Here is a 14,665-nt window from a genome sequence, read left to right on the forward strand (position 1 = left end):
GTTAATTTTTGCTTCAGTTACATAGTCGATTGTGCACCACAGCTATCATGCGAAGCATTTAAAGACTGTCTGAAAAACATCTGCACTTGCGAATAGTAAATATTGGATTCGAGGACCGGATTGAATAGGGTAATATTCAATTAGAAAATTTTGAATATTTGCACACTCCTATCAATAAGGCAGCCAAGAGCTTTTTTGCATCCTGACTTGTCTTCCTGGCACGACTACTGATACACATACGAAGTGCCACATTTCACATGTGGCACTTCGCCACATGTGAAACATTTCATGTGTGCTGTTAAGTTCCTCATACTTGATGCAACTCATGTGAGCAAAACTCATGAACTCATGAGTGCCAACGCCAATGCACAACTCTGCCGGTGAACTCCAGCCTTTACAATGTGCATCCCCACCCTTTGATCGCGTGGGCACAGATCTCGACGGGCCACTTCCGTTGACTCCTACCGGTAACAGGTGCATCATCGTTGCGGTAGACCACTTAACACGTTATGCAGACTGCTACTCTACCAAATGCTACAGCGGAAGTGGTCGCCAATTTCATACTACGCTGTTTTCTCCTTCGTCATGGAAGTTGTGGGGAGCACACGCTGCCACCTTGGTGGGCGCTCACCGTCGCATGCGCACTAAGCGCACTCGGCGGGAGCCGGGCGGACACTGGAGAGATGCACTTTGCCCTCTCCCGGTGCTCGCTCGCCTCTCGCGACGCGCGCGCCCGCGCGGGAATTATCCGGCGAGCGAGGAGGACAATCCCCTCGCGAAAAGGTAAAAAGATATAAAAGACCGCGACCGAGAGACCCCCGGGCTCTGTGACCTCGCTACACCTACCTGCCCATACGGATATACCCGCTGCAACCCGTGAGTGACCTCGTTTGCGTGACTACCACACGCGACGAGGCAAGCCTATTTCATTACTTATTATACAGAGCAGACTTCCCTCTGCAAGTGTGTTTTATTGCCCGCAGCAATAAACGTTGTTCAGTTGACTCGCCTGTTGCCTTATTCGCCTGAACCCTACGTAGCTGCGATTGCCCGTGCTACGGGTTGGGGAAGACCCTCACATTTGGCGCTACCAACGTGGTTCGAATTCGGCAACACGGCGAGTATTTTTTTTCTGTATTTTGGAGATGGGACTACTGAAGTTACAGCAAACAATGGCGACAGGCTTGTCTGACTTTCCAGATTTGTTCATGTTGTTGGATGTAGCAGCAGATAATCAGAGACCTAGTGCGAACGCGGCGGCAGCTTCCGAAAAACCCGGCAGCTTTGATTTTGAGTGTTTCACGTGGAACAGTCAGGATCGCGGAAATGCCACCTTGCCAGGGTTTAGGCCTGAAAATAGGCGTAATACGCCGAGGGCTTCGCCGCTTCGTCCGGCGGACACAGTGGCACATATGCTTCTAAATAGTTTGATGCATGCTGCGGAGGCATCCGAACCTTCGGGCGGTAGTATTCTGTCGAACGAAACAATGCTGTAGAATGCGCTGCAAGTCATGCAGAGCTTAGCGGGTGCCCTGCCGAACACAATGCAGGCCTCACCGCAGAGCGAGTGACCACAAATTAAGGTAGACATGCCTACCTATAGTGGGTACCACGATTGCACTAGTGCAAACGAGTACCTCAACCGTCTGCAGTATTATCAGCAAGCAACAGGGCTTTCAGACGCCGAACTTCTCGCGCGCGTGGTCCCTCCTTCACTGACTGTTCACGGTAGCACGGTGATTATCAGTTGAACGGGCTTGGGCAAGGAAGAGGGATTCTCGAGAAGAAGACCGGAACCACCGTGAGCAGCAGTGGCCAGTCCCAGGAGCTTCGTCAGGACGTCTCTGAGGACTACAGCTACGCCTGGGCCTTGCCAGTTTCACGACTTCGTGGCCGGGTCCTCCACTCTCCCGTCGTCAGAGCATGGCTGACGAGGCGACCTTCCAGCTCAAGAGCCACGTCGATAATACTGCTTCGATGCTTCTCCCTCGCGGATTACACCTCGGCTCGCGTGCCTCGAGCGCTCGCGCCATTCGGAACGCTCCGCGAACTTCTTCGTCCTCTTCTCTCGCCACGGGCGACCTCTTACATGTGACAGCCGTGGAAATGTAATCCTCAGCCGATAAGCTTGACTGAACGGAAAGCACATGACAGCGCCTTAGACAAACTCATCGACAGGCATTGTGGAAAGGTCGAACAGCCCATGGGGCTTTCCGGTAGCTCTAGTCCCGAAGAAGGACGATACTTATCGACTTTCTGTAGACTACCGCAAGCTCAATGAGGTTTCGAAGAAGGATGCGTACCCTCTACCCTTCATTTTCTCTTTAGTATCTAACCTAGGCGGGGCAAAGTACTTTACGACGCTCGATGCTAGTCGTGGATATTTTCAGGTCGAAATGGACGAGCGTGACAAAGAGAAAACGGCTTTCACTTGTAACCGTGGACTCTTTCAGTTCAAAAGAATGTCTTTTGGCTTAGTCGCAGCTCCCGCTACTTTCCAGAGGTTGATGGACCGAGTTCTAGGAGATGCGAAGTGGCAACATGCTCTCGCATATCTCGACGACATAGTGGTTTATTCGAAAACATTCGACGAGCACTTGCGCCACTTGAGAGACATCCTAGACAGGCTGAGGTCCGCGGGTATCACGCTGAACCCGAGTAAAGCTCAGATAGTTGCGAACAGAATAACGCTGTTGGGATTCACATTGGACAACGGCCGCATTCTGCTGAGTGAGGACAAGCTCGAGGCTATACTGAGCTACCCGTCGCCGAAAGATATCGGCGAACTGAGACGCTTTCTGGGATTGGTGAACTTTTATCGCCAATTCATTCCAGACAGCGCGGCAGTGAAAGCGCCTTTAATGAAGCTCTTGAGGAAAGACGAGCGTTGGACTTGGGGTTCAAGAGCAGGAGGTGGCACTGTGCGGCCTCACAAAGGTGCTCGCTGACACAGCAGAGTTGCAGCTGTCCGACTTGAACAGGGAGTTTGTGATTCAAACAGACGCAAGCGACCTGAGTCTAGGTGCAATTTTGCTTCAGGAGCACGGAGGCATTCCCCGACTGGTTGTGTTTGCGAGCCGTTCGTTGACGCCGGCGGAAAGGAACTACTCAGTGACAGAGAAGGAGTGTCTCGCAATAGTTTTCGGTCTGCGAAAGTTCGACTATTATGTCGACGGAGTGGCACGATTGAGACTGACCACATGGCTCTCACTTGGTTGAGGCGCTTGAGTGAGCCGAGCAGCCGCCTGGCGCGTTGGGCACTGCTGCTGCAGCGTTACGACTTCACCGTGTGCTACCGCAAAGGAAAAAGCAATGCCGCAGCTGACGCACTTTCGCGAGCGCCAATCCGAGGCGAGGGAGAAACCCTGGCCGTAGCCCGAGTAAGGGACGCGGAACAACCGTCGATCCTGGGCGAGAGCGTGGACCACGTAGATGTTGTCGGTTCAGCAGGAGTTGTCTTCAGCAGAAAGGAGCTGCTCGAGGCTCAGCAGAAGGTGTGGGGATGCCCGACTCTCATGCGTCTCCTGTAATCCGGCTTCACCGCGTGGCTAAGTGCCGGAGGCGGTCGTAGTGGTTGCGGCGCGTTGCGAGAAATGGCGCGAGTCTCGCGATGCTAACGCCACCGAACGGCGGGGTGACTTGGGAGAAAAAGGTCAAAGGCGCTTCCTTTTGGGTTGGGATCCACGCTTCGCGAGACGTCTCGCGTGGCTCGGAGCGGGGCACCGGTATGGACGAACACGGATCGTTCGAACGCGCCACCGTTCGCGTGATTGTACACGTGAACGACTAGGCGATGGTGTCATAGCATGGGGCGAACGTATTCGCACGCTGTCGGGTCGCGGTGAGTCGGACTTCCTTGATTTGTCGCGCGCCCATGTGAATGTTCTATTGGTTGTAATTCGGCTAGTGTGCATTAATGTGTAAGAGGTGCAATAAATGCCCTTTTGATTGTTTGCACTACTGTGTTGTCGTTCCTTTGTCCCAAGAGCATCTGTGAGAAGGATGCAGAATGTGCAAAAGGTGAGACCCCACATCTGGCTGCCCAACGTGGACTTCTTGGGGCACTTGGGGCATCGGACGATAATTTTAAGTTTTGCTCGGTTCGGGGAACCTCTGTTTCAACCGAAGCGTAGTCCTAGCGTGGATATTGATTGCTAGTGTCGGCGGCGTGCTTTCTGTTTTGTCAAAAAGTGCTCGACTTGCTCCGCGAGCCGGGCGGCACGGCCGCCGCGCACATGGAGGCAGCTGGTATTGCTGTCAGTGCGGAGCACTCAGGAACAGCTGGTAATGCTGTGAGCGCGCTCGATTCCTATCTGCTGAATTCCAACGGCGTCTTGCTTAGGTATATTCCCACCGAGAACGACACAAGTGAGGCATTTAAGGTGGTGATACCGCGCGCGTTGAGAGCAGCACTGCTACACTACTTTCATGACTCGTGCATCGCAGGGCACGCGAGCGGCCGCAAGACTTACGCTAATTTGTGCCACTTCGCTACCTGGCTTGGCATGAAACGGGATGTGATTCGCTACGCCCGCTTGTGTCATGTGTGCCAAAGCGTGAAGCCCTGAGGCGGAAGACCGCCCGGCTTCATGCAGCCTATCGACACCCAGACTCCCTGGCAAATCGCGGCGGGTGACGTCATGGGACCGTAACCCACAACACCGAGCAGAAACAAATTCTTGCTGGTAGTCACGGATCACTTCAGTAAATGGGTAGAACTTTTCCCCCTACGAAAATTGACGGCACGGGTGATCATGGATAAGTTGATGGAGGTTTTCACCAGGTTTGGTTTTCCAGAGCAGTTGATAACGGACAATGCGTCCTACTTCACTGCAAAGGTGTTCGTTGACTCATGCGCTGCACTTGGCATTAGGCATAAGAAAACGACAACCTACCATGCTTAGTTGAACCCCACTGAACAAGTCAATCGCAACATCAAGCACATGCTTGTCGCGTTCTCCAAAAGACATAAGGACTGGGATACCTACTTTCCAGAGATCGGGTTTGCATTGCGATCGACAGTGAACCGCTCGACTGGGTATGTGCCTTCTTCTCTCAACCTGGGGAGAGAGCTGCCGAATCTGATGGATAGGGTTCTAGCGGATCGCAGCGGAATGCCAGTCGCGCCGTCAGCACGAGCTGAATACGCGACGCATCTACGTGCCAATATGACGGAAGCTTTACATAAAGCACGGTGTAGTCTTCGCACTGCAAGGGCACAACAGAAGGCGCAGTACGACCGCTCGCATCGGAACGTCCACTACGAAGTGGGCGATCTGGTGCTTCGACGCCAGCATGTTCTCAGCGATGCTACTAAACAGTTCGCTGCCTCGCTGGCGCCGAAGTGCACTGGGCCGTATCAAGTGAGAGAGAAGGTTTCCTTGCTTGTTTACCAGCTCGAGAACAAGAAAGGAAAGCCGATTGGCGGACCGGCACACGTATGCGACCTGAAACGCTACGTGCCGCGTGATGAGCAGTGGGATGACGATCAGGCCCTCCCTCAACCGCGATCAGTGAGAGAGAGCAGTCAGAACCAAACGGCGAGCCTGCAGCCACACTACAATTTGCGTAGCAGGCGAAAGTAATCTGACTGCTAGTTGCGTAGCCCGACGACTGCGAGGAACATTCGCAAGTCCGGGTGACGTTGCATACCGCGTGAGCATACACCCGCGCCGGGCTGGCACCTTGGTAGTTCCTGCCGGGGAAGCGAATGTCTAGTGACCACGGAGCGCCGAGTATGTAGCCACGGAGCGCCGAGTGATCACGGAGCTCCAGCAACTAGCCTCACAGGCCACAACGGGAATGTGGTGTGAACGTTAAACGCATGGTTATGTGGGGTGCGGTTTGACCAGACTGCTGTGAGGGCCAGTGCGGTGATTATCTTGTGCTGCTACTCGAATTGGTGATGATGCTTGCGAACATTCCCTTTGTAACAGACGTCGACGGGGTTTTCGGATACGGCCAACTATGCTGCTGATCAGAGTGCCGCTCTGTGCAGCTTGCTAATAATTTCCAGGAGCAGAGCAAGACGAGATACGGCCATGCGAATTGCCTGCAGTACGCGCTGGAACAACTGACGCCCTTGCAGCACTGACGGCGTTACGCCGGCCTTGGAGCCGCACGAGCCGCTAGCCGGCGGTCGGCAGGCGACCACTCCCTCCAGAGCAGTCGACACCTGGGGCGCGGCACTGAGAGCCACCTTCGAGCCACCTTCGAGCCCCAACAACGATCCCGCCTCGCAAGCCCGAGCAGTGCAGCTGACCAGCTGCCTCCGAGTCGGCATCAAGTCTCCGCCAGCTGAGGGCTACATCACCACCAGCCCGACGCTTCCTCGGTCACTAACCTCGGCGGGTACTCATGCAAACGGACATCCCTAGGTGCCAGCCTCAATGTACAGGGGCCTTCTTATGGGGAGGAGGATGTGGGGAGCACACGCCACCACCTTCTCCTGTGGGCGCTTGCCGTCGGTTGCGCATGTAGCACACACGGCGGGAGCTGGGCGGACACTGGAGAGATGCACTTTGCCCTCTCCCGATTCGCGCTCGCCTCTCGCGACACGCTTGCCCGCGCGGGAATTATCCGGCGGGCGATGAGGACGTTTCCCTTGCGAAAAGGTAAAAAGGTATAAAAGAGCGCGAGAGACCCCCGGGTCTCTCTGACCTCGCTACACCTACCTGCCCATACGGGTATACCCGCTGCAACCCGTGAGTGACCTCGTTTGCATGAATACTACACGAGATGAGGCAAGCCTATTTCAACAATGTTTATTGCCCACAGCAATAAACATTGTTGAGTTGACTCGCTTGTTGCCTTATTCGCCCGAACCCAATGTAGCTGCGATTATACACGCTACGGGTTGGGGAAGACCCCCACAAGGTCCAGGTGAACATTTAAGCGACAGAGGCCGCGCCTTCTTATCTGAAGTCATCGAACAACTGCTTGCTGCATGCGCTATTGTTCATCGTAAATGCACTGCCTATCAACCACAGACTAATGGTACCACGGAACGCTTCAATCAAACTCTTGGTGACATGCTCACCATGTACGTCTCACCTAATCACTCTAATTGGGACCTAGTTCTTCCGTTTATCACCTAAGCCTACAACACCGCGACTCAGGCCACTACCGGATTATCACCCTTTTACCTTCTTTACGGCCGTCATCCTTCGCACACAATCGACACCATTCTGCGCACCGGCCGGACCCATCCGAGTGCTTGCCAATCTCGGAAGCAGCCAGACACGCTGAAGAATGTCACCAGCTTGCCCGCCAATTCACCTCAGACAACCAGAACCGTCAAAAAGCCGTTCACGACTCCCAGAACTCGGCTCCTACTTTTCTCCCGGGCACCCTCGTCTGGTTGTTAGTGCCACACCGCACGCCTGGGCTCGCTTCAAAACTCCTTCTGAAGTACGACGGGCCATACCGCATTCTCAAGAGAACATTACCCGTTAATTACCTGGTTGAGCCACTCACGCCGCCGTCCAACATGCGACGTCAGAACCGCGAAGTCGTTCACGTTCAGCGTCTCAAGCCGTATCACCATTCTATCGTCCTTCCGGACAACTAAGTCGCCAGGTTGGCTCCATTGTTTCCGCGGGGCCCTTGTAAGGAAGATGACGAACGTCGACGCAGAGTCAGCAGCATCGGCAGCATCAAGTGCGCGGCAGAAGCTCGAGCGAGAGGACTGTGCTCGGTGCATCCTATGACTGGCTGCCGCTACAAACCTCAATAAATCTCCTTTATAGTAAGTATTCAATTTTAGATATTAAACTTTCAAATATTTGAATCAATATTCGGTTATTTTTTTTTTATTCGATTCAATAATCAATTCGAAATCTACTATTAGATATTCGCACACCCCTGCTTGCTACCAATTCTTAGATGTATGATTGCTATACAACTCTAAGCTGTTTCAATTATTTCAGGTTGCATATTCAAGAGCATTGCTACTTGACATAGTGTTAAGAGCGTGCAACGTCTAGTGTGAGTCTTGCCTTCTCACCTCGAGGAAATCCAAAGATGTTACAGGGGACTTGCTGTAATAAAATGGTGGCACCTAGCAACTTCAAAACCTCTCTGTATTCTCAAACATTACATAATTTCATCCACTGACATAATCGCTGACATAATCATCCGCTGACAAGCTGTGCACCATGCTAGAGGAACGTTTTACCACGTGCTGCGTAGTGCAAACAGAGGACAAGCTCTGCACCATGACTCAATGCCCTGCAAAGTGGAATAACATAACCTTTTCTTGGAGATAGTAAACCCTTTTGCCTAGCACTCTTACACACATACAGTAGACTATCATTAATTTGACTACGGCTAATTCAAATTTTTTGTTAATTCAATCCCGAACGAAGGTCCCAGCTGGTGCCCATGCATTTTTATGGGCCTAAACTTTCTTTGTTTCAATCCTGAGCGAATTAGCCTTCGTGGATAATTCAATCCCGAACGAAGGTCCCAGCTGGTGCCCATGCATTTTTATGGGCCTAAACTTTCTTTGTTTCAATCCTGAGCGAATTGGCCTTCGTGGATAATTTAAATCTGACCAGTCAGCTAACGAAGATTTTCAGCAACAACCATAGCTCACAATGCCTAATTATGGTATTTATCCAATTGTAATATGCACCTTTTTTTTTTCTCAGGAAAATTGTGCCAAAAATTGCCAGCCGGTGCAATTTGATACAAAACCAACACCGCCTTCGCGGATTTCATCTGCTTTACCGCATAACACAACTGTTTTGCGACGAAGCTGACTTAGGAAAACCGGCCGGTTATGTCTAACACATATTAGACCCATGCCAATTTTTCTTGATAAAAATCATAAAAGTCGTAAGATTTCAACATTGCTTAGAAGCTTTAATGTCATTTCTACGTTAGTTTTCACTTTGAACAAATAAAAAGTGGGCGCGCGTTTGATTCGCAGCTGTGTTAGACTCGTGCAAATACTGCTGAACGAATCGGTGGGGTTTCTTGATGTTTTTTTTTTGCACCTTGTTTAATTCGACCAGCTGAATAATTTGATTAATTTCAATGGTCCAATCAAGCTTGAATTACAGGAAGTCGACAGTATTGGCATGCGTACTTGTTCATTCTTTTCCAATGACCGCGCTTCACTGGAAAACGAATGCTCAAATTTATCACTCAGCTCAAGACACGCCCACACGATATCTGAGACATTCACGCAGATTCTATCTCTTATTAATGTTCTAGCCGAACCTTGTGTAATCAGATTGCATGTGGAATGACTAAGTTTTTCAAAGTACTGTGGAGTCGCAAACGTGCTCTTGGGACAAAGGAATGACAACACAGTAGTGCAAACAATAAAAAGGGCATTTATTGCACTATATGCCTGCTAGCCGAATTACTATGCCAATGGGCACGCAACAAATCAAGCATGTCCGACTCATCCCGACCAGATAGCGAGCGAACATGTTCACCCCATACTGGAAACAGCCACCTCGTCGTTCGCGTGTACGATCACATCAAAAGTGCCGCGTTTGAATGATGATCGTGTTTGTCCATACCAGTGCCCCGCTCTCAAGCCTCACAAGACGGTCTCGCAGAGAGCGTGTCGGCGCACGTGCGGTACGTCCGCGCCACTCGCTGATCACAAGCTAAAGAGCCGAATCCTTTCGCACCCTAGTAACCACGCCGCTAGGTTGCGTTAGCAGTGCAACACTTGCACCATCTCTCGCAATATGCCGCAACCACACCGATCGTCGTCACCGTAAAGCCACACGGCAAAGCCGGATTACAGGAGACGGGAGCCATGCCAGGAAAATAACATCAGGGGAAGCGTGAGAGTCACGCATCCCCACAGTAACTAGCAACCATTTTGCCTAGCATTCTAGCAAACATATGTTAAGCACTTCAATGCAACACTACTGCCTGCAAAATGCATATATTCAAAATTTTATTGCTGCCTTCTAGCATGGAGCTATGCAAACATTTATTTATTTTCTTTTTGCCTAAGAATTTTTGGAATTCAATATTCTTATGGTAACTTTCAACAAACCTGTTATTTGACAATAATATTGAAAGAAGAACTTATTTAGCCACCAACAAGCAATATTATAAAGTGCAGAATAAATTAAAGCACCTTCAAGTTGGACAGAAGCTCGGTGACTATGGATGCTGCCGTCGACATGACATGTGAGGACAAGTGGACGCTGATATCACTGGCCTTGGCAAGAAGCGAGCGCTCCCCACTGCTTGGCTTGTATGACTGGTTCACTTCGATGCTGAAGGGCTTGGCCACCTGGGAGATGAGAAAGAGAGAGCATGCACAGAGGCTGGTCACACCACTGTGTAACATGCCTAGTATGGCGAATGCCACAAGGAGCAAGTAAAACTACAGTTAAACCTGGATATAACGAAATTGACAAATTCCCGAAAAACTTCGTTATAAAGAGGATTTCGTTATATGCAGGTCCAGCACGAAAATTCGAAAAAAAAAAAACGCTTACCGTATTTACTCGATTCTAACGCGCCCTCAATTGTAACGCGCACCCGTTTTCCGTTTTCGTCGAAGCACTCATCCTAGGAATGTCACACCAGGAACCGGATGCATGGACGCGTATCGTTTCGCACAAGCGCAAGGCATCTTAAACGAAGAGCGAGCGTCACGATGGCGTCGTAGCGTCGTATAGTGTTACAGTAGAACCCCGCTGTTACGTTCCCGGGGGCTGCGTTTTCCCGGCTGTTACGTTGTTTTCGGCCAGTCCCGGCACAGCTCCCATAGAACCCAATGCATTGGTAACCCCGCTGTTGCGTCGCAACTATGTGACCGTTTCCGCATCATATGTTGCGAACTGCCACCCCGCGCCGGCCCGAGCGGCCATTTTGACTTTTCATGTCGCTTGGTTTGGTAGCTTGATGATGGCATTGGCCGCCCAAAGTGCCGGGGGCGACAACTATGACGTATTTTCGGTTTCCGCCAGCAAAAGTATGGCCCTTGAGATCCGTATTTGCTATATTAAGATGGTGTCTATGACGCGTTGTGGCCCTAAAATTAGTTTTGGCTCATAGATATTCCGTGTAAAGTCCTAGGACGAAATGCAGTCACCGCGCGCCATATGCTGTATGTGCGAGTGAAAACATGCAAGGGGAGTCGACGACCGCGTCTAAATCTCTCACGCGCAAGAAAGGCAGGGAAGCGCGCCTTCTTCCTTTGCGCTCGAGGCACCGGCGAAAGGGGAGGGATAGCGGAACGGCGTTGTACTGTACTCGGGCATCAACTGCGTACTGCGCGGCGGCGCGCGGTCGCGCGGGCCGTATCTTGAAAGCGATCTGCATTGGGGCAGAGTCTAGCAGGGTAGGTGCGTCGGCGGCTCATAGCTTTGTGCATGCTGTGTGTTCTAGCTCGGCGCTCAGTTTGCGTTGAAGCAATAGACAACAGCACGAAGGTCACTTCGCTCGCTTCTCCAGCGGCGCTTCCACACGCCGCCAGCGTTTGACAGCGCGTGTCCGCGCTCATCGAGTGTCACAGCGTGTACCAGCGCGTCGGAAACATCAACTGAAAAAGGAGAGAGTGCTGGCTTGGCGGGCTAGGCCAGCTGCAGCAAGCGGCAGGATCAGGTTTGAATGAAGGGAGGGGGAAATGTCACGCCCGCGGCGGCGGCAAGATCGCCGGGTCGAGGGATGCAGGCCCGCCTCGCACACGCACGCACACGTGCGCTCGCTTTGCATTCCGTCGCGGCGGAGGAGGTGCTTCCGGTTGCTGCTTGCGCAAATATGACAAAACTTGGGGCGAAATCTCTAGGTTGTCGGAGGGCAGGCAGGCAGGCAGTGAACTTTATTTTAAGTCTTGAGGAGCGACTCCGAGAACCCCTTACAGGGGAGGAGCCACCGCGGGCCGCTCCCACGTTGGGACGGGCAGGCCGTGCCTGACCGCCGCATCGTGGGCCCTCTGGACCGCCCGTAGCTGAGCGGTGAGGTCGGAGCTCTTGAGCGCCTCCACCCACTCTTCTTCCGTGGTGAGATTATCGTGGTCCCGTAACGAGGGACACCGCCAGAGCATGTGTTCTAAAGTGCAGAAGAGATCGCCACAATCCGGACAATCGGGCTCGAACGAGTCCGCGTACCTCCTGACCCTGGCTAGACTGGGATAGGACCCGGTCTGCAGCATGCGAAGGGTGGAAAACTGAGGCCTGGAGAGCTTGGCGTGAGGCGGGGCATAGACCCTCCTGCCGAGCTGATAGTGCTTTGAAATCTCGTTAAACGTGCGGAGCGAGTCCTTGTGGAACCCCGCGTCCGCGCCCTCGAGCGGCGTTTCCCCGGCGCAGTGGGTGAGTTGGCGCGCGCAGGCGTGGGCCAGCTCGTTGGCGTTGGGAACGACGGTGGAGACCTGAGGTCCCATGTGGGCCGGGAACCAAGTGATGACGTGGGGGGAGACGATCCTGCCGCAAAGCAGGGAGGACGCTTCCCTCGAGACTGAACCCGTAGCGAAGGCCCTGACCGCCGCTCCGGAATCCGTGTAGATCTGCGGCCTGCTCCCGTCCCGGAGGGCAAGGGCCACCGCGACCTGCTCCACCAGTGCCGGAGACGAGCCCCGCACCGACGCAGCGTTAAGGAGGTTGCCTCTGTAATCTACCACGGCTGCCACGAATCGGTCGGATGAACCGTATTGGGCGGCGGCGACGAACGCTATCGATCGCGGATCGCCAGCGACGGATCTGAGAAGTGCGGCCGCCCGGGCCCTGCGTCTGCCTACATTGTGTTGCGGGTGCACGTTGCGCGGGAACGCCGAGACCGTGATGGCCTCCCGCGTATCCGTGTCGAGCGCGCACCGCCTCTCCCTGACGGCAGTGGGATTGCAGCCCAGCACCTCCAAGATCCGCCTCCCCGCAGGCGAGGAAGAGAGCCTGACGACCTGGGCCGTCGGCTGCGCCTCGACAACCTCGTCGAGAGTGTTGTGGACTCCCAGCTGCATGAGCTTCTCCGTGCTGGCGGCCATGGGGATGCCGAGCACCTTTTTGATGCTCTTGCGCATCAGCGCTTCGAGCTTTGCCCTCTCGTATCTGTGCCAGCGATGGGAAAATTCGTTATATCGAGGGGGTCTCCTGCTGCCACTTCGGTACGTAGAGGTCTCAAATACATGTGCTTCTATGGAGTAACGGCGGATAATAGGAAAATTTCGTTATATCCAGGAATTCGTTATATGGAGGTTCGTTATAAGCAGGTTTAACTGTATCACATGTTGGTGCATTTTATTGGGAAATGCAATCTTTAACTCCAACATTTCAAGATGGTTTGCAGGTCATAAGATGCAGCTGATATGATGAGACTTGCAGGTCACATGATGCCTGAACCCAAACCCTGCATTCAACAACACACTACTGAATGCTTCAGAAAAGCAATAGCATATTTTCTTTGTCCCACAGCCTAGGACTATGTAAATTCTGGCAAATTGGGCCCAATACTTGAAGCCATGTTAAAACTTGGCTTGGAAATAAATGCATTTTAGCATTCATGCTCTGGATTGCTGCAGTGACAGGACTCAACTAAAAGAGGATACACTGGAAGATGCTCAATGTACATATGCCAGGAATGTCGACAAGCCACGCACTTGGCTATTGCTATGTCAAACATCTCATTTATTTTACTAGCTGATTCCTAGCACAGCAATACTGTGAAGCGAATAGTAAGCCAAAGCGACCTAGAGTCGAATAATTTCAAAGCGAGTACATCGAATTGTGTTGGGATTTGCATAAAATCTTGAGATAAGAGCCAGATGTTGACAAATCTAAGTTTCGTACTAAGAAAAAAGGAAACAAGGTTCATCTCTGCAGTCAGTTTATTTTCGAAGTTCTACTATTCAGATATTTTCACGCAAAAATGCAAGTTCAACATTTCTTACAACTCCAGCAGTAAAGAAAACTTCTGTACATGTAGGCTCTTGTTCACTGTTATGGATCAGTCTACTTAAGATTTTGTGGTGGTTGAAGCTGTGAGAACCTTTCATGTTCAACCGTTGTGCATCACTGAAATGCTGTGAAGTGCAATCTTGACTGTGCGATGCCAGCAGTTATGCTGCATTGCGCAAATTCAGCTTGATGATTTCTATCTACAAACGAGCTTAACCCGTTCTATTCTGCAGGCGCACAGATGAACTTGATAGGCATTTTCGATCCTCAGTCTAGCCATTGTGCAAGATCTATGCCCCGATCCCCGATGAGCAGCAAAGCTCCTGCAGCGGTTTGCCATGCATCGGCGCGCCCGACGTGGCTGTTAGGCCTGACCAGCACTGTTTTGCTATGTTTTGGCCACCAAAGTAACAGTTTAGTGTCATGTCGATGCAAATCTATTTACAGCAGCCGTACAGCTCTTGGGAAGCCATATGGCCACTGCGAATAATGTTTGAATAATCGAATAGACGCTGCAGAAATCAGTATAGGCGACTGCAACCGAATTTGTCTTCGCCTTGTCTTGGTTATGAGCTATGTGATGCGACTTGCTCAACCAAAGCTGTCAATTATACATGTTTTAAAGTTTACCCTATTTTTGTACATATTATCATCATCATCATCAGCCTAAGTTTATGTCCATTGCAGGACGAAGGCCTCTACCTGTGATCTCCAATTACCCCTGTCTTGCGTTAGCTGATTCCAACTTGCACCTGCAAATTTCCTAACTTCATCACCCCACCTAGTTTTCT

General features: G+C 51.8%; 1 protein-coding gene and 1 long non-coding RNA gene across 2 annotated transcripts in view; one reads left to right on the forward strand and one right to left on the reverse strand.

Annotated features, from left to right (window-relative positions):
- The window catches only part of LOC119460513 (intermembrane lipid transfer protein VPS13A), a 1,139,096-nt gene that overhangs the window by 685,419 nt on the left and 439,012 nt on the right, over positions 1-14,665 (reverse strand). The window contains exon 39 of the mRNA XM_037721434.2: positions 10,109-10,267. Coding sequence (XP_037577362.2) covers positions 10,109-10,267 — 159 coding nt within the window. The remainder of the gene's footprint in view (positions 1-10,108; positions 10,268-14,665) is intronic.
- LOC125947490 (uncharacterized) overlaps positions 1-14,665 on the forward strand; it is a 409,960-nt gene that overhangs the window by 32,655 nt on the left and 362,640 nt on the right. The gene's annotated exons all lie outside the window — the stretch shown is intronic.

The sequence above is a fragment of the Dermacentor silvarum genome, chromosome 8, assembly GCF_013339745.2.
Source record: "Dermacentor silvarum isolate Dsil-2018 chromosome 8, BIME_Dsil_1.4, whole genome shotgun sequence".
Taxonomy (NCBI): domain Eukaryota; kingdom Metazoa; phylum Arthropoda; class Arachnida; order Ixodida; family Ixodidae; genus Dermacentor; species Dermacentor silvarum.